The following is a 27642-nucleotide window of genomic DNA, read 5'->3' on the forward strand; positions in this document are numbered from 1 at the left end:
GGGTGGGCCAAATTCTCTGGGCGGGCAAAGCAGAGAAAGGGGAGGTAACCTTTCCCCTTATGACCTCATAAGGAGAACATTCCAGATCGGCCCATCTGAGCTTTCATTTTCTCAACGGCAGAGCAGAATACCCAGGGCTCGGTTTAGACCTATCGCCATTTCTAGCCACTGGGGGACCATAGGCAGGCTGGGGGAACTCATATTAATGTTAAAAAACCTCATAAAGTGAAATTTTCATGCCATGGGACCTTTAAAAACAACACGTTATGGTTATGGGCGGATATGTGCCGGACTAGTTCTTGTCCCGGAACAGTAACTAGAAATTGTATGTGTGTACCACCCTGAGGTTGCCACGCAACTAGAGGAGACTCATAGAGATAAAACATGTTCAATAGTGATTTTTAGAGGTGCTTGTAAGCAGATTTTTTTTAACCTTTGAATAGAGCCACGTATGTTGTTTTTTCCCCATGTTTCCACTCTTCATGCTAGGTTCAGCTGACCGTCTCCTCGCTGTAGCTGTCTGTATTAACAGACGTACTGGATGTGTGAGAGTGGTATCAATCTTCTCAGCTAACTCCTGGCAAGAAAGCAACAAATGTATTTCCTACCCTATTACTTTAAGGTTTTAAGTAGTTTTGACTCTTAACTTTGATACTAGCAACACATTAAGTTTATTCCCATTTTTAATTGAGTTCTAATATAATTTTCTTTCCATTAATTTGAATTAGGCAGTTTAAAGCTTGACGCTTTATTGTTGTATTCTCTCTTCACTCAGCCAGTCCCATATCTGGTCATTATGTATAATGTGATAAAATATGTTTAAATATGTTGGTCTGTCCCTGCAGGTCAACCAGACAGTGGCCCCACCCAGGCCCTGCCCACCGTGACACCCCGTCGCCCAGAGCCCAGGCCGCCTCAAATCCCACCTCGGCACCCTGACCGCCCCAAGACCACTGAAAGACCAGATCACTATGGACCCAATATCTGTGAAGGGAACTTTGACACGGTGGCTATGCTCCGAGGAGAGATGTTTGTTTTCAAGGTAAATGGATTGAGGATCAGGAAATAGGAGCCTCTTTTAACTAGCCTGATCTGCATTCTGACCATAAAACATTACAGGAGATATGTTTATCTTCACAGTGGTTTATGAAATGTCCTTGCTTGGAAATTCAGTCACATTCCAGCAGTGGATCTGCCCTGACAAGGTAACTGTGTCAATAATTAGTTATTCCTTTCTGTAGAATCAGTTGGAAACAAATGGCGTGTGCGCAGCCAAGACGGGGTCTGTTTTCAATCAGGTCCTTGTGGGTTGTAAACCGACAAGGCCAGTGTTTTTTTATTAGCTGGAACACTGTTAAAAGGGCGGGGTGTGGTCATGTGTTTGTCTTAAAGAGCCTCTGGACCCACACGAAACATTCATAAGGGCTGAAGGAGCAGTGAGCTATTAGCTGGAATTTTACCTTTAAGAGATATGGTTTAGAAACGGGTCATTTCGCTGTTGGCTGCAGTTGCTGTCAGCTGGGTTGTATATATATATATATATATTATGCAACTCAGCCCTGTGGTCATGTATTATTATACATCTGCTAAGTGGAAGTGATGGTTTCTGGTAGGGCTGCTTGATATGAGGAAAATATGCAATAAGGTTGTTGAATAGGGTTGGGTATTGTTTCGAGTTTTTCCGATACTGGTGCTAAAACGATACTTTTATAACGGTGCCGGTGCCTAAACGGTGCCTGAACCGATACTTTTAAAAATTATTATTAAAGAAGTTAAAGAACGGCTTGTTTATTGCTAAGGCCACAGGTTCAAAATTAAATGATTTATTAAAAATGTTATAACAATAACTTATTTCACCAGTTAAATTCCTGTTAAACGACAAAAACTACTAGTTTCAAGTGAATGCAACATCTGTGTTGTGTTTTCAGACAACAGCAGCTACAGTCTGGTGTTAGAATCCTCTGCAGTAAAATACAGACACACTTTTACACCGTTTAGCTGTCAGCATTTTAACCGTGTTTAATCCAGCTGCTAGCTAACGGTAGGCTAACGTTACCTGCTGCCAAGCGTAGAGTTAACTAGCGTCCCGTGCGGCGATGTTTCAGTTCCCTCTAACGTCCGTTTCGGAGCATCAGAGTTAAGCGCAGGCATTTAAGTGGCACCGAAATGAGGCACTGAAATCTTCGTTGCTATTCAGTCCGGTAGATAACGGTCGTCAAGGCACCGGTGCCGTATTAGCACTGGGTCTCGGTACCCAACCTTATTGTTGAAGTATCGCAATAAGAAAATGACTTGTGATAAAGAACATATTAAAGTGTACTCAGTTCGGCCTTTCAGCTGCTTACAGTATTCTGCTAAAATACAACAATTTGCCTGTTGAATAAAAAAAAACTGAAACAAAATTACGACAAATTGAACATCAAATACAACATAAATTGCACCACTAAAAAAAGAATGTCAGTTACATTTAAAAGTGCAGTTTGCTACTGATATTTTCTGTAAACTAACTCAAAAAAATCTCTGTGTCTTTCGCGATTTGTCGCAGCCTTTCGTTATGATTTATTGCGTAAGTTGAAATGGCGATGACGATAAAAGAAATATATATATACTGTATTGTGCAGCCCTAGTTCCTGGTCAGTGTCGATTTTGCAAGATATTTATGTGGTCATTCTCAAAGTTAAATTAACTGAAATTTCAGCACCAAATAGGGCTCCATATGATATTTTCTCTCCCCTCCAGGATTTGTACAGTGATGCTCTATACATAGTGCAGCTCTACAGAGATAAGAAATGATGTGTGTCATTGGAGAGGTCAGAGGAGGTGTCCAGTGTTGGCAACATTGAACACTGAAGAGGTTTGCAGATATTAGACTGAGCTGGACAGAGAGCGGCCAGGCTTTACAGTACCGGAGCCTCAGCTTCACTTCCAGAAATGTTGTCATGATATCTGAAATGTTGACATTAAACAGGGAACCGGAGCACTAGGAATTTCAAACAGCTGACGTTACCTAACTGTATTAAACTATTGGCCACATCTTAAACCGGATCCCAGTAAACCCTTTGACCAAGGGTGAAATATAAAAGTACTTTGAGCTGATAAAATAACTGATGCAGGTGTTTCTATTTGCATTATTAGTGTCGAAGAGTAGAATATAACAGAGCCCTGTCACTCGGACACCCAGAGATCAGTCTATGAATATCTCATATCTCAGACTTTTAAGTGTTTTTGACACTGACCAGTAGTTTTAGACTTGGCGTACGGCTGCCGGGACAAGTGCTGCACATGGTCAAACAGTTATATCTGTGCTCTTGGGTTTCATCTCAGTCAGTAATGTTGATGCTCTTGGGTTTCATCCACAGTCATGAAGCTAGTCTGGATGGCATTAATCAGTGTCCAAAATTAACTTTTTCCTTGCCCACCAGTGCTTCTTAAACTATGACCTGATCAGAGGGAATGCAGACCAAAGGCAATTCATAGAGTTTTAGTGATCAGTTCAATATTGTGAATATAATGGAACAACTACCTACCAAGTGCCAACAGTCAAATCCATCATTCGTAGCTAATTCAAATGGATTGTAGTTTTGTTTGTTAGTTTAGTTTATGTTTAGTTTATTCACTGCTTTTGTTTGCTTTGTGGTTTGCTTTCAATTTTAGCCACCAAGCGATGTGGCTCTAAAGATGCAATGTAGGTCTGTCAGTCAGTCGGTTCTGAACTTTGATCCAGACTAAAATATCTCAACAGATTTCAGATGGATTGCCCTTACAATATGAAAAGACGTGAATGGTCCCCAGAGGATGAATCCAAATAATGTTGGTGGTGAATGTTACTTTTCCCCAACTAGTGCCACCAGCAGGTTTAGTTTTACATTGACCGGTAATTTCCAGTCATTGACCGAAAATTCTTATAGTCTCTGGACACAGAGAGAACGGTAGAAATAATTCCCTCTGCACAATTTGAATTGTGTTAAAATAGGCTACAGTGATTTTGTAGTTTTTTTTTTTTGTAGCAGCAGCCGTGAATTAAGCCAAGATATTGCCAGCGAGGACGAGTCTGCACCAGCTACAGCCCCTCTCATTAACGTTAATGCCACAGACGCACAATCTGCGTGCCATGTATGATGACAGCTCTCTGCCGGTTACAGAGGCTTGACCTTCTAAACAGCCTGTGGTGCTTATTTAGCCTGGATGCCAGCCGAACTTAGCCCTGCCCACAACATTTGAGGTCGGGAAGTTTGGTCTGGAATTGATCTGTTGTGGAGTAACTATGCTCGAACCAGAGCTGTTTGGACCAATCAAATTGTCAGGTCGGGCTTTATACGATGATGGACAGATGATCGACAGTAACGTAATCAACCACGTCACTAAAAAGCGCTTGGGTGGAATTCGTTTACAACAAAGGTGGCTGCCGCTGGAGATTTGATATGTGTAGATTCCGCCATTGCACAGTTTGTTTGTACTGTAGTTTGTATTGTTTTATTTCCTCTGCCTAGAAAATGGAAAATAGACCTATTTGAATTCAGGTCAGCACAATTATGTGCATTGGTTTAATTATTTTGCCCTCTCCGCCTGTAGCAAGTAGCCTACATTTCAATAAAAATAGTATGAATCTACATCCCTTGATGATATTATTTTTTTATATAGCCTGCCTATCAAACATTTTTGTGTAATAAGTACAATAATAAACGCGGAATATATTTGACCGGAACTTTTCCCATTTGACTGGTAAAATGAACCCTTGCAGGTCACATGGCTGGCACCAATTTTTTTTCTAGCGGAAACACTGGCAGCATGCAATGTTTATCTCACCGAAAGATTGCTGTCAGAGATGCACGAAATGAGCACTAGTCCAGAATACAGGACCTTCTTCCTGTATTTACATTCTTGCTCCCGCCCCCGACACATCTGACCAATAAGCAGAGTGAACGTTTGGTGAACAGCGTGGTTTGTAATGACGCATTTTGGTTCGCTTGTATTTTTCTCCGTGTGAAACGAATCCGAACCAACGGGAAAACGCTCCAAGTTTACAAACTCATCAACTGATTCGGACCTGACAGAACGGCGTGAAAACGCCCTTATTGTCACGTAGCGCTTGACTTGGGATTCATTTCCAACTGTGGTGTTCATATTCAAATTGTGGTCATGTAAATTTGAAAGTGATGCCTCCACAGTTCAGAAACTGTAGTTATTTATAGTAGACAATGTTCTTCTCTGCTATGACTCTGCATAGGCAAAATTACTTACTTAATGTACTGTGTGGGTGGGAGTAAACTGTAGCACATCAGTACCACTCTCTCTTCTCCACAAAGTCCTGTCCATCAAAAAAAAAAAGAAAGGGGCTGTCATTTTCTTTTATTCACTTTTAGTACAGTATTTCTTCCCAGCAGAGGGCTGAACATAAAGACAGCCAGCAGAGCACATGGAGCTGCTTTCAATATTGAACTCCCACAATGAGATCTGGTCTGTTCTGCCGAGGACTAATATGGTCAACTCAGTCTTAATCTGGTCAAGGGAAAGAGCTGTCAGACCACACAAATCGAAGAGCACGCAGTGTGTTCAGTTCGGCCCTGTTCTGTTTCTCTTAGCTCTCGCCAACCCATCTCCATTCTGTTCCATTCCATACCGTGCCGCGCCGTCTTGTCTGCCAGCGTGTCCTGCATGAAGGACAAACCTACGTGTGCTTGCCAGAAAGAAGCAGCACTGAGCATTTTACCGTTACATTATCCAGGACAAGCAGGGCTACTGACTCACCACTTATGAATGAGTCGGAGCGCTTCTGCTGTAAATCTGTCTGCTGCTTTGTGTGCACAGCATGTAAAGTAGGTATGATATGCGGTGCTTGGGTTCAAACGTGCTACTAGTGATTTCCCTTGATTTGTGCCACTGACTTGGTAATGAAAACACTAACAGTGAATTTATCTTGTATCAGGCTGCGATCAAGAGAGAGAGTGCAATGAGGGAGTGTGATGAAGCCACCGGAGCAGAGACCGACTATTATTAGCCGGCCAGTCTTCCGTTATTGTTAGTTTATTGTACGTTCTGGTCTAGTTATCCGGCAGACCGCACTTTGCTTGGCATGATGACCATCAAGCATTACTACAGTGCTGCCGGACCACAGTGGGTCATCTAGTTCAAACCATTTGACGGATCAAAAAGAGAGCAGCTCCTGTGTCTTGTCTAATCTTTGTACTCTGTGCTCTGTTGTTTCACCTTGTAACCTCTTCTGCTTTGTTGCTAATCTTTTTGCTTCTGTGCTGTCTTGTTCTGTTCTGCTTATGTTGTCTCTTTCTTTCAACATCGCAGGGTTTTTCCTGACTCAGAACTCAGAATGGGCCTGGGGGGGGTCCACGTACAGTAAAGGCAATTCTGTGTTACCTTATTTGACAGAGATCTATGCATATACCTGTGATTTCTGACAATTTGATAAACAAAAATGTGTATGTTCTGCTTGTTCAACGGTTGTATGGTAAACTGATCTTAAACACAGTAAGAGAGGATTTGAATTGCTATTTTAATTCTCAATTCTTTTTTTAGTTTGGTGCTGGTGATTTTCCTTTATGGCTGACTAAAACCGTTTTGGGGGGTGCCAAAAATTCCTCTATGCAGGAAAAACCCTGCATCAAGGCCAGGGGACTACTGATGAAAAATTGCCTTTTGGCTAATTCTGGAATGTTTAACCCACGTATAATCATGCCTTTTATCAATTTGCACTGCCTCCTTCTAAAATAAAGAGAAACTACTGAGTTTTCCACACTGAAACACACTTGTTAATGTTGTCCCCTCAGGGCCGTTGGTTCTGGCGGGTGCGTAGGAACAGGGTTCTGGATAACTACCCCATGCCCATCGGTCACTTCTGGAGGGGTCTGCCTGGAGACATAGACGCCGCCTATGAGAGACACGACGGCAGGTTCGTCTTCTTTAAAGGTAAGCAGCAAACACTCACGAGCACATGTTAGATGAATGAAGGATGGCATACTGGAGGAGAGTTGGGTGGTGCGTTTTTTGATTCACTTGCACTGCTCACACTGGTCTGCACCTCGCTGTGTGTACGTTCTCCAAGTTAGAAATTGTTGGTTTTGTAGCCGAAAACAAGCGCTGCATTGCCTGAAGTTGTTTAACCCTTGTGTTGTCTTCAGGTCAAATTTTACCCATTTTCAAAATGTATATATCAGAAATATGAGTTTCTTGTTAATTACCTAATTTTTAATTATCCAAAAATAACACAGATGATTCCATGCAACGCACTTCGCAAGTCCAACAAATGATCGGATCTCTACTCTCATTGAATTCTTTTTTTTAAATGTTTCGAAACACTATCTCAACTGAACGTTGACATATACCAGGGGTGGCCAACCAGTTCAGCATAAAGAGCCACAAAAAAACACGCACCATAACAAAAAGCCACACAACACATGCACGTCCATATTACAACAGTGACTTCCAGATCTAATGAAAGTCATAATACATAGCAGTTTTCATAGTTTTTTTTTTCTTACTTAGATTGACTCAGTGGGAAACCTGACAGTCTTTGTTATCCACAATCCTTTTTAGGTCTGGTTGTACTCGGTTGTGGCCACTCTTTCACTCATTTGTCACTAGAGGGGCTTTCAAACAATCAGCAGTAAAAGGGTTAATGATGAGGAAGGTGATCTGTGGCCACTTTTTTTTCCTCAGGTTGCAGAATCTGTCCATAAAAAAAACTCTGCTGCATTATTTTTTATTTTAAAATAATTGGCAAATGCATCATTCAAATGCTTTTTTTTTTTTTTAAACTTATCTGAAATGTTTCAAAAGTAAAAAAATAATCTACCAATAACACAGCCCCCAGCCACACAGTAAGAGCCTCAAAGGAGCAGGCAAAGAGCCGCATGTGGCTCAAGAGCCACAGGTCCACCACCCCTGACATATACCCTTCTGTGATTATCTTTTCTTTAATATTAGTCTAAATAATTCAAGTATTAGGTATCATTTCCTATAAATGAGGTTTATTGACCATAAATTCCAAAAATAAGTGTAAAACTAGTAATAACTTGGTGTTTGTGGTGTTTATACATGGTAGTGAAAAGAAGCGCTAAACGTCAAAAAAAGCGGCAGAAACATTGAAAAAAACATCCGAAAAAGTGTTGACCCAGGAGGTCTAGAGTCCGGATCGGGCCGAATTTTTCTGTCCGAGCCCGGCCCGCGTCCGACAGCCGAGACCAAACCCGGCCCGAGCCCAACAGGCATTAACAAATTTGTGTCCGAGCCCGAACCGAGCCCGACACAGGTTTCCATGCCTTAGGGAGGACGACGTTGAATGGGAGACAACACAAGGTTTTATGTTTGGGGCACATATTATATGGGGTATATTTATTGTTTATATTGGTTCCACATTGGCTAGATGGACCAATTGTGACACCAAAATGAAACATGGTTACTTGGACATAAGTCCATCATTTGAATTACTACCTTTTACCATACAGCCTAATGGGGGAGAAAATGAAATCATCACTCTAAAGACAGTTTACCTTTTATCATTTAGGTCACGGATTAAGTATTTAATCAAGTTTAATACGGCAGGAAACCTTTAATTATCATATTTCTTTAATGATGTAAAACAAATAATAAACCAAATTCTTGCATCTAAACTACATTTATTTTCATAAAAGTGGTCAACCAACTGACTCACATTCACCAATTCATCCATACGCGCCTTATGCCCCCCTCCAGTCCATCTGCTTTAGGGAATATGAATATGTTTCTATGTTTCTGGTTATTGTTGCTGTACAAACAGGCCTTGGCCTGTTCTAAATAATCTTCTTCTGGTATTATTATCTGTATCTTTTAGAGCATGACAGACTTCCAGAAGCAACAACAGCCTTTGAGAATATGTCCAATTTTGAAATTAGGATAGTAGCTGCCATACTGCATGCAGAAAAGTAACTAAATACAAACGTTGTGTCACAGCGCTGCTAAGCTTAAGAAGCAACAATGAACAACACCAGTGTCAGTTTCCTCTGCCATGCAAACAGCAGCGGTAGAACACAAGATCCAGCTTTTATCATAAAAAACTCTATTATTATTATTATATTTATACTATATAGTATTCGTCAGTCTGTCTTACATACAGTATGTAGCAGCATGTCAGCTCTTTAAGGAAAAATATTCTCCTCTCTTCATCTTTATAGATAAGATATTTAATTATTATTATTTTTTAGTTGTGCAGGTTTCATATCACGAGCATATGGAGCATAAGTATACCCTTTAACATTAATATACTCTCCTGCATAGAAAACCATCAACCATCTGGTTTGTTCTTTACAACCACAATACATTTATAATGCTACAGGGTAATTTCAAACCATTCTGACTTAATGCTTTCATGCATATATATATATATATATATATATATATTTTTTTTTTTCATCTTCTTCAGATTATGTTAAAGATATACACCCTCCACCTCCTTGAGAAAGTACATATAGTATAAATCTCTTTAAACACAGCTCATTATTTATACTTTGAGTCACCGAGAGCCGCTTGGCTTTTACAACGGTGGATAAAGTTTGTTGAATGAAAAAAGAAAGCTGAGTCTTTAGTGCGGCTCGACTCTGGGAGCTACAGGCTTTGGGGCAGCTGTTGATGATGAGGAGGATGATGTCATCGGCCAGCCTCTCACTGTGACACTTGGCTGCAAGCCATTAGCAAAGAGAGAACTAGAGAAATGAAGAGAAGGGGAGATAGAAGGGAGGAAGGAGTGGCAGACTTGAGAGCACATGAGAAGGGGGGAGAGAACACACAGAGCTTTAAATGGACCAATCAGATCAACTTGACTTTCTGTCAGCGTGAAGACAGCAGCCCTTTCTCAATCCGCATTTTAATTTCTGTACCCATTCTCATGGACTTGCGGCCTTGACTGGGCCAAGACTTGTCCAAATGCAAATGTGATGGATGGAATGGAATAAAAGTAAAGTGCTCTTGTTCTTGGAGATGCTTTGGGAGCAAAGTATCACAGCTAACAAACCCAAAACCAGCAGAGTCTACGGTTCAAATAAATGAAATCACTTTGCTTGTAAATGTCTCCTCGTATCACTTTTATTCAAGAAAAATACATTGTTTTATACATTTTTATTGCGCCCCTGACATTCTCTACGCGTGCTCCTTGGGGTAAATAAGTTACCGTCGAGCCCTGAAAAGGCCAGAGTTTAGACGCCACATATCTGCACACACTGTACATATTCTGCATTGACAAAATAACCGATTCCTCGCTGGTCAGCTGGCTGAATTGTAGAAGTGTAAACCAGGCAAAAAATGATTAATTTGCTTCTTTTACACAGCTGTTGGTTTACCCTGGGGGTTTCACAGCTGTTTTTATCCCACACAAGCCCAACTGTAAGAGAAACCAAACTGTTTATCCCTTTAGAAAAGCAACCGTCACACAGCAGGAAGGACTCAATTCCTTAGGTCACTGATGCACCCTGGCGCAGTTATGGAAAGTCATGGAATAAGTCATGGGATTTTACATCAGGGCTGAGCACCGCAGGGAGCCTGGGAAGCATTGCGTCAACCTCTTGTTCTCTCCAGATGCTGAGTGTAGAGCTTTCATTTGAGGTAGGCGGATTGAAGCCAAAAGGAGAGATATAATGGTGCCTGGAGGAACGGAGTCCCCCTGTCTGACACAGTAAAATCTGCTTCAGCCTGACGTGAGACAAGCCGCTCCTAATGGATAATTAGAAGCTCAACCAACACTCTTAAATCAATGATGTACTTGTTTCTGCTGTGGTTTTTGATTGCTATAATTTACAAGTGTGTAAATGCTGATTTGGTTTCTCTGATTGTTCTCATTGTTCTCTTTTTATTCCTCATTTAGTTTCAATTATTAATATATTCTGTGCCAGAAAATTAAATGTGTGCACACGAGCAGGATGTGTATGGGTACATCTGCTCCTGTATGTGGATGTGTGTGTAACCAAGTGTACGTGACCTATACAGTATGACTGTGTGTGCTAACATTTTCAAGATTCCATTAGGGTTATTAGTGGGGGGTGGATAGGGAATTAACTGATTTAAACACATGCAGCGGCTGTGGCTCAGGTGATAGAGCCGGTTCCTACCAATCGGAAGGTTGGTGGTTTGATCCCGGGCCCTGCAGTCACATGTCAAAGTTTCTTTGGGCAAAACACTGGACCCAGACTTACTCCCAATGCTGCACCAGCAGTGTGTGAATGTTTATCTGATGAGCAGGTGGCACCTTGTATGGCAGCCACAGTGTGTGACTAGTGAATAGTTCCTGTACTATGTCAAAGCACTTTGAGTAGTCGTTAAGACTAGAAAAGTGCTATATAAATACAGTCCATTTACTCTTCTCCTCTCCTCTTCTCAGGTAACAGATTCTGGCTTTTCAGGGAGGCTAACCTGGAACAGGGCTATCCATTGGAGCTGGTTGATTATGGTCAAGATATTCCCTACGACCGAATAGACACAGCCATCTGGTGGGAGCCATCCGGCTTCACTTACTTCTTTCAAGGAGACAGGTAACGTAGCCTGCAACCTGTCAGCAGCACATGAAACCCCTGTTGTTTACCCAGTATGCTAGTATATTATGTATTAGTATACCAGTAGTTTGATTAGCTCTGAAAGGTTAGACAGCCCCAGCTCGATCTCAATTACTATTATTCCACCAAATAAATTTAAAATGCATTGTGTATGCTCTCAAATTGTTTGGTCCAATGCTTTGGTTCATGACCTGATATTCCCATCAACCTCAGCTATACATTATGTCAGCTGTACTATGTTAGCATGCTAACATGCTAAAATAAGATGGATGGACATTATACTTGCAGAACATCAGCATGTTATCATTATAAATGTGAGTAGAGCTGTAATTGGGCCTTAAAAGTACTAACACCGACATTATTCAATTGTGCGCACGCACACAGCTCTTTTGCCTTTTGTCAAGAATGAGTCATCTATACTTTTCTTTTTTACATAATTTATTCATGACTAACGTAGGCTATAGGCCACTTGGAAGTTGGAACAAAGAAATAAAATAAGTCCTCCAGAAGCCAGTTTCCGTTTCACCTCCTCAGCATCCATTTTCGCGCTAATCGAAACGCATCACCTGACCGCTCATTTACCGCGCACGAGCACGTATAAAATGATTGCTTTAGATCAAATCATCACCCTGCCTAAACACAGCCTCACACAGCGGTTACACATTGGATTGATTTTGATAATTGATGTTTGATTTTAGCTTTAAAGAGCGTTCATGTGTATTTTTAATAATGTATACATTTAATGTTATTGTTGCCAACAAATATAGGCAGGAAATAAGTTCAAAAGATGATATCTATACAGTGTGAAGGGTTTATGTCTATCATCTGGAGTTTTGGGGTTTTTATTTCCATCTAATGATAGACCAAACGATTGAGATCTTATACAGTTATACTGTATGTTATGCATTGTCCTGTGAGTTTTAAGCTCTTAAGCTTAATTTTGTTGTTAACAAAGTTATAAAGTTCTGTGAACGATTGCCCTGCTGTAGAACAGAAATAACAAGTGTGTGCAAGGGTAACATATTTATGAAAATACTCATAGAAAAATTATTACGCTTTAGGTCTGCGATTCCAATAAGCCCTCGCTAAGCACAGTATGGCTGACTGACTTTCTAGTGCATTTACACTCGCAGCAGATTTGAATGTTCTGTGGAAACTGTACTGTTATATACACACAGCATAGAGGCCCACCGTGTACTGTACTGTGTAAGAAGTCTGCTCCTTTCTTGTTAAGACAGTTGTTAAAACGGTAATAACCATCTTCTCCGTCGCTGTCTGCAGGTACTGGCGCTTCAACGAGCAGTCACGCTTGGCTGACCGGGGCTACCCGAAACCAATCAGCGTCTGGGGAGCGTCAGTGCCCTCCTCTCCCAAGGGGGCCTTCCTCAGCGATGATGGAGGTGAGAAAAGAGGAGAGCTAACTGTGGGCGTGTGTGTGTGTGTGTGTGTGTGTGTGTAAAAAAGGGCAAGGAGGGGCTAGGGGCCGACAGAGACATGCCTGAAACAAAGAATCAGGGTGTGGTCATACAATCATCAGGAGAGAGAGGGGATGGCGTGTGTGAGAATTTCATCTACACGTGAAATGCTTTTTGCTTTGCTGTGCTTGGTTGGATTGAAAATAGAGAGGAGTCACGCAATCTCCAAGCAGTATGGATAAGTAAACACTTTTGAGTAAATTTTTGAAGCTATTATAGAATCAGTCTGACATTTTGAGAAATACAAATGATTTGCTTTCTTGCAGAGAGTTAGATGAGATGATTGAGACCGAGATTGAAAGTAGAGATGGCCCGATACCATTTTTTTCTTCCCGATTCCGATACCTGAACTTGCGAATCGGACGATACTGGGTACCGATCCGATACCAGTGTGTCGTATATTTTATTATAAATAAACTACTTTAACGTAGATTTTCTTTAGGGCTTTATTACGTGGTATCCAATCGGTGCATAAACTCCAGTACTTCCCGATACCGATACCAGCGTTTTAGGCAGTAAACTCTTGGCAAGAGTTAGGAAAATGTCCAACTATTCCTTCACATTGTATGTCGTCAAATGGTTACGCTGGCTGACACCTTCTGCTCTCCATGCCTTCTCCAGCCTACACCTTCTTCTACAAGGGTTCCAAGTACTGGAAGTTTGACAACCACCGCATGAAGAGCGAGCCAGGCTACCCCAAGTCCATCCTGAGAGACTTCATGGGCTGCAGCGTGGACCTGGACCAAGACAGAGACACGGACACAGACGCCGGACGCAAATACCCAGACGTGAACCGCCCGCCGTTCAACCCGGACGCAGACGGACGCGACGGCGACAAGGGCAAAGACCGCGAGGGGACGGACGGCGGCGGGACGGACAAAGACACGGGCAAAGGGTCGGACGGCGACAAAGACGAAGACGACCGCGAGGGACGCGAGGAGGACACCAACGAGGTGGACGTGGTGCTGAAGGTGGACGACAGCGAGGAGCGGACCATGAACATCCTGATGGTGACCATCCCGCTGGTCCTGCTGCTGTGCATCCTGGGGCTGATCTACGCCATCATCAACACGCTGCAGAGCAAAGGGGCGCCGCGGCTGCTGGTGCACTGCAAGCGCTCGCTGCAGGACTGGGTCTGACCCCTGACCTTAAGGGACACTGAACTATATGAACCTAAAGTTGGACCTTAGACACCACCCTCCTCTAATCCAAGCCTCTTCCCAGCGACCCGTCTGTCTACAGTCTCTGTGCTCAGTGGCTCCCGCAAACTGTGGTAGTAGATCCAATATCGTACTGACACACACACACACACACACACACACACACACACACTAGAAGCAAGCATAGATTATGTCTTACTTATACATACCCCCACACACACCACCCTAATCTCCTCCTGTCTCCCATGGTGCTCTACAATGCGTTGACTGTAGTCTATTTATATGAGAGAAGTTTGCACATTGTTTTTTTTCTTCATGTTTTGGTTCATTTTGTGTGACTTTATGTTGTTGTTATTATTATTTCTGAACCAGGAAGAGCGTTCTATTCTCTCTCCCATCTCTGCACCGCCTTCCTCCTTCCCCTGATCTCAGTAGGGTCTTTGTCCTCGCCGCCGCCGCCGCCGACTCCACATCTGCTTACATTATCACAGTTGCCGCAAAAGAAAGAAATGCAAAGGGTTCGAAACGAGAAAGCCATTTGTAGACAGACTACTACGCTTTAAGCAGGGCTCGGTAGCGTTCCTTCCCCCTTTCACCATCGTTGTCTTCTCCTTCGTCTTGCTCCATCTCTTCCCTTTGCTCTGCAGTACAGTGTGTCACACGGTGGGAGGTGAGCGAGAGAGAAACAGGGTTAAGTTACAACAGATATTTCGTGGCAGTTTACATTCAGAGGTATTTTGAGGCATTGAGCCTGGATATTATCCTCCCTTTGACTCCCTCTGACAGAGACTGGGCTGGGGGTGTATCTCTGAAGGTTGGAGGAGAATTTAGTATGTCGTCATACAGGCACCACTTTGGTTTTAAAGGATAATTCTAGTTTATTACGACTTCAATCTTATTTTGAATGGTAATTTCAACAGTAACAATAACACTGGACTCATCAAGTGAATTTCTGAGATCTGGGAATTAAATTAAAATAAATTTAAGCTATAGTGTCAAATCATAACAGGGGTTATCTCACTTTACAGATAGAGAAGGTCTAGGCCAAACTCTATAATTTACAGAGACCGAACAAAAAATGAAGACAGACGGTAAAATGATTACCACAGACCGTCTGTTGTAAACATTCAAGTTTACGTACCACCTTCCTGGTTCTACTTTGACCTACCACACTTGCCGTAGTTCTGTTCACACACAGCACACATATGTACAGCAAACTACACCCTCTGTCCTTAGACCCTCGATTCGGATAAGGAAACAAAACTTTAATGGGGGAAAGAGCCACGGTAGCTTTTTCCTAGTGCTTACAGTCTTTAAGACAAGTACAATGTTATAATAATAGATAGAAATTGTCCCAAGTTGTAATAAATAATAATTATCCTTTAAATTCTGACTACAGATGCCTTGTTTTCCTTCTGCTCACATAGTTGGACAATCGGTCTACCTTCTCTCTTTTCCTTATTTGGAAACCATTTAAAAACCTCTTTGGCTGAGAGGGTACTGACTTTAAAGGGGATCTCTTCCCTTAACTTTCATTTATGTGGCTTCCCTTCAGTCAACAATAAGACATTTTCTTTCCTTTCTGCAAGAGAGGAGACAGACTAATGGTTCATTTAAAAATGTCACCTCACTGTGAAATAACACAAGAGAAAGGGCATTCACTGCACATCACTGTGTGTGTGTGTGTGTGTGTGTGTGTGTGTGTGTGTGTGTGTGTGTGTGTGTGTGTGTGTGACATAAAACAAGAAAGGAACAAAGCAAAGCCATGGCCTTAAACGTAGGAACAGGATGTAACACCACACATGTAACAGCAGCGGCAGGGGGCAGCTAACGTACCGTTTCTAACGGACTTTTTTTACTGCTAGTGTTTTGTTCAAAGGACAATTTGAGGAACGTCACAGATGAGCCGCGGTCTATCTGTTGTAAAGATAATGTAGCTGTAAGCACCAGGGTGGGCTCGGGCCACGCAGGCTCTAATCCTCTTCATTAAAAAACAGCAGGTGTGTGCAAATGCTGTTAACCCCCGCAACCCCTAAACTAAACCTTGAACTCCCAAAACACTCTCCACTCCCCTTTCATCTCGCAAGATCAGAGATGGGTCGAAGGGGAGTGTGGGCACAGAAAGAATGTCCATCTTAACTACTCATTATATCTTAAAAATGTTTGATGTATTTTTTTCTGCTGTTCCTGGCAGCCATTGATTTCCATTTATTTTTGTAGAGAATGAAAATCACGCAAATTATTAAAATGCAAAAAATAATTCACTTGGATGGATCATACAACTCAACTACAAAGCAAGTGTTCTTTTAGAGTTTGCTTCAGTTTACTGTTTTTTATACTGTACAGAAATGAATGGAAACTAATGGCTGCCATGGAGACATACATCGAAAAAACAATGTTTAACTAAGAGTAAAACTATTCAACAAAGAGAAGATAATTTCCCTTGACCCATGTGAATACATGTTCAATAATGACAAACAAAGACATTAACCCATATTTCTGCGGCATAAGCAGCCCTTCATTTTCAAGACATTTAAAATGTGTAGCGGCAGTGGAAAATGTGAAATGATCTAATCATCGCTAGTTTCTAAATAAAAAGTCTGAGTTTAAAAAAGCAGCCTGATGAGGAGATGAGAGAGAGAGTGTGTAGGAGTGGACGGCTTTAGAGTGCAACTTCACATATGAATGGAAGGAAGGCTTATCGGAGGTAGCATTTGGAAGTAAGCTGCCAATCTGACCAGAGGGGGCATAGCTCAGCCGGCTCATGTTACAGATGTGGAAGGGGGTGGGGTGGCGGGGGGGTGAAGAGAGACTGAATTTCTTGTTGCTGAGACAAGGGAAGGGGGAGGGAGGCTGACCCCTGACTTGCTAAGCTTGGATCTCAGGAATAAGGAGGGTGTATAGAGAGAGAGACAGAGCAAGAGAGAGAGAGAGAGAGAGAAAGAACTTTGATGGCTCTATCCCGCTGGCAGTAGCTCATTACCCAAATTCTCCTGCTATCTCAACAACAGTTCCTGCCAAAGAGGAAACTTTTGCTTACAAGACAGAGTTTTTTCAGCAATACTTGCTGCAAGTGCTTCACTTGTAGTTGCGAATATACCCAGTTACATGTAGCTAAGTGGGATGTAACTAAGTACATTTACTCAAGTACTTTACCTGAGTCTTTTCTTTTTGTGCCACTTTCTCCTTCTACTCCGCTCCATTTGAGAGAGAAATATTGTACTTTTTACTCCACTACATTCACCTGACAGCTGTAGTTACTTTACAAAACACATGTAGTTTCTAAGATACAATGTCTTATTATAAATTAAACTACAATATAACAAACTACAGTTGGCTACAACTGATGATGATGATGATAAGTGAAGGATCTTAATACTTCTTCCACCACCGCTCACAGTGGCAGCTTCTTCCGTCCGCCGTTGACAGACAGTACCGATACACAACACGGCTGTTCCGTTACCTCCCCTCCAGCTAGGTGCAGACAGGTTGAGGTGAGACACCCACGCAGACAGGCGGTAGAGTTAACAGGACACTTAACTGCAAGGAAGAAAAAGGAAGAACGTAATAAGCCGTCACCAGAAGTCTAGAGATTGATCTGTGGCCAGTCAATAGCTGTTGCCAGGAAACGGTGTCCTGTGTCCATCGCTCACCTCCTCACCATCAGGGTTTGGGGGGGGTGGTGGGGGGAGGGTTGACGGACGTAGCTAATCAGCGTTAAAAGCACCCCCCTCCACCCCTCCTCTGTTCTCCCCTGTTCTTCCATTGGTCCTCCAGGCCCATCCGTGCTTAGACAGCCTAGTGTCTGGACAGGCTTAGAAAATGTCGACTCATTGTACTCGACACAGTATTGTGTGTACGGAGTTCTCGTTCATCAACCCCTCCTTTTCTCCACCGTGACTTCCACGCAGCAATCCCACTGGGAGTTACCCACTTCAAAAGCTAAAATAACCACTCAAAAGTAGAAAAAAAATGAAGTGTACCAGAGTTTTCTTTATTTGAAAAAACAGTTTCTGCGATCCGGCAGCTCGAGAGATTCTCTGTAGGGTGACACTGACAGGGAATCCTTGTCTTAGGACAGCAAGCACAAGAGAAAACTATTGAAAACGCTGGGAAAGAAAGCTGTCCACGCTGATTGATGCATGTGTGTGTGTGTGTGTGTGTGTGTGTGTGTGTGTGTGTGTGTGTGTGTGTGTCGAGGTGTTTAGTTAATCAGCTCTACTCTCCATAAGCGAAGGCTGGTTTCCTGACTGTAAATCTCCCACACTCTCTCTATCACCCCCCCCCCCCCACACACACACACACACACTCAGCCCAGCCCTGCCCACTAAGCCCGAGGGGATCATAATAACAACAATGGCCTTCTCTCTCTCTCCCTCTCCCTCTCTCAGAAACACACTCTCTTTCTCCTGCGCCTATTTTCCCTCTCCCTAATACACACACACACACACAAACACGTTATTGTCTTCCCCAACCTCACCTTCCTCCTCCCCCCTCCTTAGGAAACTAGTCCGGGCCAAGGTCCAGCCTCACACAGCAGAGCCTGTTTTTAGATCCAGCAACATCTAATAATGTGGAAGGATTCACTTCCAAACACCGTACCTAAGTTATTTTATGGTCATATTGCCCCCTCCCCGTTTGTTTTGGAGTTCATTGCCTCGATGCAAAGTTGAGGTTAGGTTAGGGCATCGCTGAGTTTCATCTCTCTCAGGATGGGTTTCTGTAAACACTGCATGTGAAGCGTTCCTTATTCAGCCCCGCTGTTTGCCTTTATACCTTGCTCTTTTTTTTGTCTTTTGTTTTTTGTTTATTTTAATGAACATCTCGGTTAAAAAATCTCCACAATCACTCAGAAGGCACGTACGCTTCTAGCCATGCCTGCGCTCTCCACTCTGTGCACTTGTGTTGTGTTTTTCAGCTTCCTGAGGTCACCGCGTATACCTGCACTTAATAACGGCAAGCTTCAAAAAGTCATTGCATCAGCCCTGTGCAAAGTCTAGCTCGGCAGGGGAAAACCGGATCAATAAATAACGGACTGAACAGGACAAAGGAGGAAAAAAAAATAAATAAATAAAGATCTGTCCAACGTGACATGCAGTACGACTGTGTTCTGTTTCACTTCCACTTGGGTCAACCTTGTGGCTTATTATGGCTGGAACCCAAAAGGATCGTGGGTTGTCCAGATGCTTCTCTCTTTTCCCAGCGTGCATCTCACCTTGCATTGACCCCCCCTCCCCCCACACCATCCACTCTGAAACCACTCATTTTAGCACCACTCGGCTAACTCGACTGCACGCCCCGGGGGGGACGAGACAGAAAAGACAGCTGACAAATGACTTTCAGCACCTGAGTGGGGACGAGTGCATCGGATCAGCTCTCACGGTGCTTCAGACAGGCATTGGAAGTCTTGAGCGGCCCCCGCTGCTTTCATCCACTAACCGCAGCTCCAGTAGAGAGTAGAGTCGGATGGATTCAGTTCTTTCTCACACTGACCGTCAGTAGTGGAACTTGGCATCTCACACTTGGCCTCTCTTCATTACTACCTGAGTAATGGTTCAGTGACTTTCAGAAGAAAAAAAACTTAACCATCGTCCTTGACTGGGATAAGAAAAAAAAAAGCAGCAGTCAATAAAAAACAGATGAGGTTATTGTTTATCTTTGATAATTGTCTTTTTTTGATTGTATTTTGTGCTTTTTTTTGTCTCTCCAAACTTGATAGGATATTTTTTTTGTTAATAACATTCCAATTCTCTTTTTTTTTGTTGATTGGTTGTTAGTGGGGTTTTTTTTCTGTAGAAAACGTAAGATTTTATACATTTGTGTTGTTGTGTGTTCACCTCTAGTTGAGTGTGTTAACAAAGCCATGCTGGGCATGTACACATTAAAAATTGCTCTGAAAATATGCTTTTTTGTAAGCTTTTTGTGCGCCGACTGTGACATGCTATGCTGTCTGAACTATCTGGAGAGAATTAGAGAATTGCAATTCTGCACACACATAGAGCACACCACACACACCCGTTGTTCTCTTCCTGCAGTGAGGTCACTGTCCATAGGGCCATGCTTCCTGTCTCACACGGGACAGGCAGCACAGCGGTCTTATGAAGCATGGGAGGCGGGGAGAGAGGGCTCTGGCTGATTGCCAGGAAGCCAAATGAGCAAAGAGGAAGTTAGCGAGCAGCCTGTAGAGCCTATAAGAAACTGACAGGGCAATGGTGTCATCACACTGAGCGGAAATTCATTGTTCACAGAACCGCAGGGCTTTTTTTGGTGATGGATTTGATCTAAACACCAAAATTACAGAACAGACAGCTGCTTTTAATGAGATGTTTTTGTGACTCCGACTAAGTTGTTACCAAAGACCGAAAATAAATGCAACACCTTCTCACATCCTGTTGCAGGCGTAATTGACACCAAATGAGTTATTTTGTCTTCGTCTGAGTCCTCGTGATCAGTAAATGGAGGAGCCTCTGAGGGCTGCAAGCTTTTGGAATGAAAAGGCATTCATCTCTGGGATGAAATAAAGAAAAGCAGACTTGCTAGTGACATGTCTTAAGGGGTAACCGTGTCTGACACATTCGTACCGAGTTAGTTCAGATGACAATGGTCCCCAGAGTACAAATCCTAACTTAACCTTTGTGTTGTCTTCCCGTCGTTTTGTGCACTTTTCCCGACATTTTGGGGGCTTTTTTCTATGCTTCCTTTTTTAAATGTTTCTGTCACTTTTTTTTTTTTTTTTTTTTAATTTATGGTCAATAAACCTAATTTAAATAGCATTATACCTAATTTATGAGTTTAAAAAAAGTGGAAATTATGATTTGTTTTAACTAATAGTTAACATCAGAGGATGTTAAGTGAAACCTTACGTCAAAGTTTAGTCAGGATACTGTTTTAAAACCATTTAAGTTTTTTAAATGCTATGAAATTGAATAAAACACCCAAAATTCAAGTAATCATTAATTTCGCCTGCCATGTACGTTGCATGGGTTCCATACAAGTACATCCATGCATCCATGTTATTTTTTGGGCAATTTGGTAGAAAGAAATCAATTTTTCTGATTTAAAAAAACTTTAAAAACTGGTCATATTTGACCTGAGGACAACCCGAGGGTTAAAGGATATACATATTGTCAACAGATCCCATAAAAATATGAAAAACCAACTATCCATTAGTCCATCTCTCCATACTTTCCGACTTCCCTACTCTGTTTGTGGTGCCCATTTGTTCCTACAGAAGACATGAACATTTAAAAAAACAAATAGGTCACAAATACATTATTTAATTTATTAACAAGAAGGGCACTCAGAGAGCACAGACCTCCGCCAAGGCATGCCCTCTCTAAAAATGTTAATGCAACGAGAATTTTCCCTCTTGGGAACTCATTTTTCCAATTATTTCGACACCACGTGAGTGCAGCAGAAATGCCCTAACAATGTTAACAAAAGAGAAACATAATTTGTGTATCTGCTAGTGTTAATTTTGTCACCTATTTTGAATTTAGTCTTAGTCTTGTGCCAAATGTCCTTGTTAGTTTTAGTCATATTTAGTCATTCACATATTATTTTTTTTGTTAGTCAAGTTTTAGTCGACTAAAAGTCTTGTCATTTTAGTCTAGTTGTAGTCAAAAGAGAACTCAATATATCTAACAAAAAAGAGAGCACAAAACGACTTAAAGAACGAGATTAAAGATTGGCTTGTTTATTGCTAAGGCCTCTCTCTCTCTCTCTCTCTCTCTCTCTCTCTCTCTCTCTCTCTCTCTCTCTCTCTCTCTCTCTCTCTACGGTGATTAGACTGCGTTTAAAGCGCAACTTTTCAAGCTGAGGCCTAGAAGCGTTCTATTAGTCTACATTCAAGTTAAAGTGGTTTGAGAAGTGGTTCAACTTAGAAATTGCTACTAACTACTCAGCTCTATACCTTGCATTACAGTGCTTAGCCTACATGTTTTAAGGATGAATCTAATTTGCTGATGTTTCTAGTTGTTAGCCTACATGCTACAAGGTGTAAAGGGGAATCTAACTCCATAAGGGAGTGAATGGACCTTTTTCCCAGCAGACATGTTGACTTGTCATAGTAGGAAAAGCACAGCTGAAATTGATAACCTTAACATTGGCTCAATTCCATCAAGTGTCCCTGTAAGATATTCCAGTGAGTCAGCATGCGCAATACCAGGACCTCTCCTAAGTGGAATGCAGCCATCATTAATGGTTTAATACCAGGACCTCTCCTAAGTGGAATGTAGCCATCATTAATGGTTTAATACCAGGGCCTCTCCTAAGTGGAATGCAGCCATCATTAATGGTTTAATACCAGGACCTCTCCTAAGTGGAATGCAGCCATCAGTAATGGTTTAATACCAGGGTCTCTCCTAAGTGGAATGCAGCCATCAGTAATGGTTTAATACCAGGGTCTCTCCTAAGTGGAATGCAGCCATCAGTAATGGTTTAATACCAGGGTCTCTCCTAAGTGGAATGCAGCCATCAGTAATGGTTTAATACCAGGGTCTCTCCTAAGTGGAATGCAGCCATCAGTAATGGTTTAATACCAGGGTCTCTCCTAAGTGGAATGCAGCCATCAGTAATGGTTTAATACCAGGGTCTCTCCTAAGTGGAATGCAGCCATCAGTAATGGTTTAATACCAGGGCCTCTCCTAAGTGGAATGCAGCCATCATTAATGGTTTGGAATACCAGTAATGGGTACCAGGGTCTCCTAAGTGGAATGCAGCCATCAGTAATGGTTTAATACCAGGGTCTCTCCTAAGTGGAATGCAGCCATCAGTAATGGTTTAATACCAGGGTCTCTCCTAAGTGGAATGCAGCCATCATTAATGGTTTAATACCAGGGTCTCTCCTAAGTGGAATGCAGCCATCAGTAATGGTTTAATACCAGGGTCTCTCCTAAGTGGAATGCAGCCATCATTAATGGTTTAATACCAGGGTCTCTCCTAAGTGGAATGCAGCCATCATTAATGGTTTAATACCAGGGTCTCTCCTAAGTGGAATGCAGCCATCAGTAATGGTTTTGAATACACCTGTGCTTTTCCTACTCTGACATGTCAACACGTCTGCCGTGAAAAAGGTCTATAAGTTTTGAGTATAAGGTGAAAGAAAAGGACAACATAAGTTTAAGTACTCCTCCACGACTCCTCCAAATCACAGAGAACACAGATGGGATGAGTTATATTTTTAATGTGCACAAAGTTTTGAACATGAGCAGAAATCTTGATCAAACACATCTGAAATATTACAGTCCAGGGGTTTATTAATTCATTAAAATGAATGAATGTATCATTGAGGTGAATAATTGTCATATGCACATTTAAGGAGGTTACTTCCCCAACAAAAGACGCAAAAGAGGAGGGAAGAATAAATGATGCTAGGCTACATGTGTGCTGACTCAGATGTAATTAGAAAAGACGATCCAAAGGAGAACGCAATACAGAATGCCTGAGAGCCTTATTGCAATATATTCCATTATGTTTTTGTGTTTTCAATTGCCCCCTATGTTTTCCTTTACATAAAGATATTTCCAGCATAAATTGATTCAGAAAAAGGTAGAAATAGGTGCATAAAAATTCACCTGAATGCAAGAAATGAAGTTTTTAATGTTCACATCATCAGTCACCACACAGATCTGGAAACAGAACCCTGGCCTTTGGGTTGTCAGGCAAGTTATGATTATGCCAAATGTTGGTGCCATCTAAATAACATTTACAAACTGGGCAGCTAAAATGAACATACACTGACTATTAACAAGCCAAATGCTGTTTTGCATTGCATTCAGTTTATTTAAATTGGTCCGGGCTAAGCCCAGACAGAACAGTAGAACAGCATTAATGACCATTACGGGTGCTTCGGTTGCTACAGAGGTATCTGACAAAATATACTGGAACTTCTTAGAATGAACTACTAACATCTAGATTAATTGAGTGTCTGTTTTGTTGCTGGTCACATGTCACAATATTGACTTGCTTGAGAAAGCAAGTGTCTGACTCTGTTATCACACTGGAGGATGGATACCAACCAGTGTACAAACTTTCCGTCTCCTAATGACCTACTTTTAGATGCGCTGTAAACCATTAACATAACTAGGTGCACTTTGTAAACAAACAACTTTAACGGAGCAGTTGGTGTGTGTATATGCGATCTCCGAGTACGTTGGCCTGTTTTGTGCCGTGTTTACATGCTTTTAATGCTTTCCTGCTGTGTAAGTCAGGCCTGGGTCTGGCCACGTTCATTGCTTGTTAAATCTATCTGCTACAGTTATCACCAGGTACACCCTGTGGAGTACCATAATTACTTCCAGTCATCTTGTTCCTCTGGGTAGAAAATAAACTCACTTTTAGACCTACAACACACACAAAAGTGAATGTGCACACATGCACGCGCGTGCACACACACACACACACACGCAGTTAATCACTTGCAGCTACAGCTAATGACTCAGCTGCAAATGTGGTGAAGCTGTACCACCTGTTTCAGAATATTTTGACAGTAATACACCTGTTGGGCATCCTGAGTGCTGTATACTATCCAGTCCCTCCAGAAAAACGCGATTATGCAATCGCATAATTCAATTCAATTTTATTTATAGTATCAAATCATAACAAGAGTTAATAATAATCTCAAGACACTTTACAGATAGAGTAGGTCTAGACCACACTCTATAATTTACAAAGCCCCAACAATTCTAATAATTCCCCCAAGAGCAAGCAGAGCGACAGTGGCGAGGAAAAACTCTCAGGAAGAAACCTCGGAGAGACCCAGGCTCTTGGGGATGTGATGAACAGTGTCAATAATAGAGACTTTAAAGATAATGGAATAGTGACTTCAAATGACAGTCGTAGTAGTTTATGTCATATCAGGGCGCTCGTTACAGGATGGACGTAGCAGGAAGCAGCAGGACACTGCAGGGCACCGCGGAGCTCAGCAGGGAGTGCAGCAGGACCACGGCGACAGCTGCAACCAGGATCTTGGTGCCAACGTTCTCCAAGAAAATATAAATCAAAACACAAGGACTCCGGGGAGTAAACTCCTCAGAGCCCGTTTCAATGCATATTCAGCCAAAGTCCGCATATTTATGCGGGGGCCGCATTTTTTCAAATACGCCACACTTTCATCGCATAAATTGGCGATTTAAGTATATGATGGTCGCCTGGCAAAAATGACACAGAAAATAACGAGGGACCCTGGTCACCCTCTTCATGGTAATTTGACTGGTAGGGTTATGGAACGTAGTGGTAGACTAAGGCCTCCTGTGACACCAACTAAGCAGTATGCTCTTTCTTTTATACCACACCAAGCACTTTAAACGTACATTTTTATCATTTCTGTACTATATTTATGGTCTGTTTGTATTATATTTATGCTCTATCTTTTTATGGGCGGGAATGAGCACTGTAATTTCCATTTCTATGGATGAAATAAACTTGACTTGAGGTTGGAGCCGCGGTATCACGGTCCCGCCCATTCACCCGCCTGACTCAATCGAGTCAATCACAGCTGTCAATCATGGCGTTACACTCTGTTTTTAATAGCATCAAATAACTAATTAGAACCAAACTCGTGAACAATGAAAACTTAAATATGCATGGAAAATGCATGGGAAAAATCTATTTGATGTGTACTTGTTTTTTTTTTGTTTGGCCCGTATCTGGTAACATGGAGGGGCGGGGTTCATGACTTACTGTCATACTGTCAGCCACCAGGGGGCGATCAACATGTTTTGGCTTCACTTTTGGGGAGCTGTCATTACTTTGTGCAATACTGCAAAATTTGGTATCGATCCGATACCAAGTAAATACAGGGCCAGTATCGCCGATACCGATAACGATAACGATAATGATACTTTTTAATAATTAAGGTGGATTAACTATCAACTAGCTAAATCTGAATGAATTTCCATGACCTTTAAGTGTTTATGTAATTGCACCTTTGGATATTAAAAGTTTAGTTTTCATTTGCTTGTAGAAATTTGTTGTGTTACCATCTTACAGCCATTTTACAAATTATACAGCTTGCCGTTGTTTCATTTATTTATTTTTTTTAAAGATGATTTTTTTGGGCTTTTATGGCCTTTAATTGATAGGATAGCTTGAAGACAGGAAAGGGGAGAGAGGGGGGATTCGAACCAGGGCCACTGCCAAGGACTTAGCCTACATGGGGCGCACACTCTACTGGGGGAGCTAGAGGTTGCCCCGTTGTTTCATTTTTGGCCTGAAAATGTAGCCACACAGCGCTCCTCTTCCTCTCTGCCATTCTTCTGCTCCGTCTCTGTCCTGCTCGTGTGTGTGTGTGAGCTGCTGGCCGCCGCCGGGGCCTGGCCGCGTGCTTGTTTGCCCGGCGCCGCTGAGTCACGTGACGGTACAACATCAAATCACAAGAGGGGGGAAGAGGAGCAAAGTGTACCTGATCCGCGCTGGGACAGGACCGGCCCAGACACAGACAGCCAGGTCGCCTCTTTGATGAAATACTGGTATTGATCGATACCGATGTTGGTATCGATATTATCGATATTTGGATCGATCCGTCCACCACTAGCTGTCATGTCGTCCATATTCAACCCAACTTTGGTTTTTAAACTAGATACCTGCAAAACAAATCACGATTCCAGTCAACCACATCAGAATTTTCTGTTAACACTAATAAACATATGTTGGCATGCTAATATGCTAAACTACGATGAATATGATAAAGAGTTTACCTGCTAAACATCAGCGTGTTAGCATTATCATTGTGAGCATGTTAGCATGGTGACATTAGCATTTAGCTCAACGTGTACCTACAGTATGTATCTCCTCAGATTACTCTTACTTAGTCTTGTTCAAATATTTTGAGCCACTTAAATGAAATTCCCTTTACCTCCACTGTGTTTCCCAGCTGGATTTAGCTTAACCTAGTCGAATAAAACCTTGACTCTTTAAATCTCTGATCCCTGGACCATGGTCCCACTTTTTTCACATTCAAAATTCTTCTGCTTATCAGGGGCTGGGTTGTGGTGGCAGCAGGCTAAGGTATTCCAAACGTCCCTCTCCCCAGCTCCTCCCGGGGGATCCCGAGGCATTGCCAGGCCAGATGAGATAGCCTATATAATCTCAGCAGTGGGTTCTGTGTCTACCCCAGGGTCCCATGACAGTTGGACGTGCCTCGAAAACCCCCAAAGCGAGGCACCCAGGAGGCTTCCTTATCAAATGACCAAACCACCTCAACTGGCTCCTTCCAAAGCAAAGGAACAGCGCCTCTACACCGAGCTCCCTCCAGATGTCTTTGGGAACCCAATCAACACCCACCACATTTATGAAAAATGTTGAAAATATTTTGGAAAGTAAAAAGTCTGAAAGTAATGTCATACAGCATGCATTGTAAGGCAATTCGGGGACATGTAAAAAAGATTGCATGTCTTTTAGTAGACAGAAGGAAATCTAAAAGACTCCAATGTTCTTTTATTGTACTTTTCTTTAGGTGTAACATAATTTATTTAG

General features: G+C 42.1%; 1 protein-coding gene across 1 annotated transcript in view; it reads left to right on the plus strand.

The window, feature by feature from the left end:
* The window catches only part of mmp15b (matrix metallopeptidase 15b), a 40541-nt gene extending 20471 nt beyond the window's left edge, over positions 1–20070 (plus strand). Inside the window, exons 6-10 of the mRNA XM_028573924.1 lie at positions 846–1042; positions 6783–6921; positions 11360–11510; positions 12813–12931; positions 13628–20070. Coding sequence (XP_028429725.1) covers positions 846–1042; positions 6783–6921; positions 11360–11510; positions 12813–12931; positions 13628–14145 — 1124 coding nt within the window. The 3' untranslated portion in view covers positions 14146–20070. The remainder of the gene's footprint in view (positions 1–845; positions 1043–6782; positions 6922–11359; positions 11511–12812; positions 12932–13627) is intronic.
* Positions 20071–27642: the final 7572 nt, after the last annotated feature.

Source organism: Perca flavescens, chromosome 1, assembly GCF_004354835.1.
Source record: "Perca flavescens isolate YP-PL-M2 chromosome 1, PFLA_1.0, whole genome shotgun sequence".
Taxonomy (NCBI): Eukaryota; Metazoa; Chordata; class Actinopteri; order Perciformes; family Percidae; genus Perca; species Perca flavescens.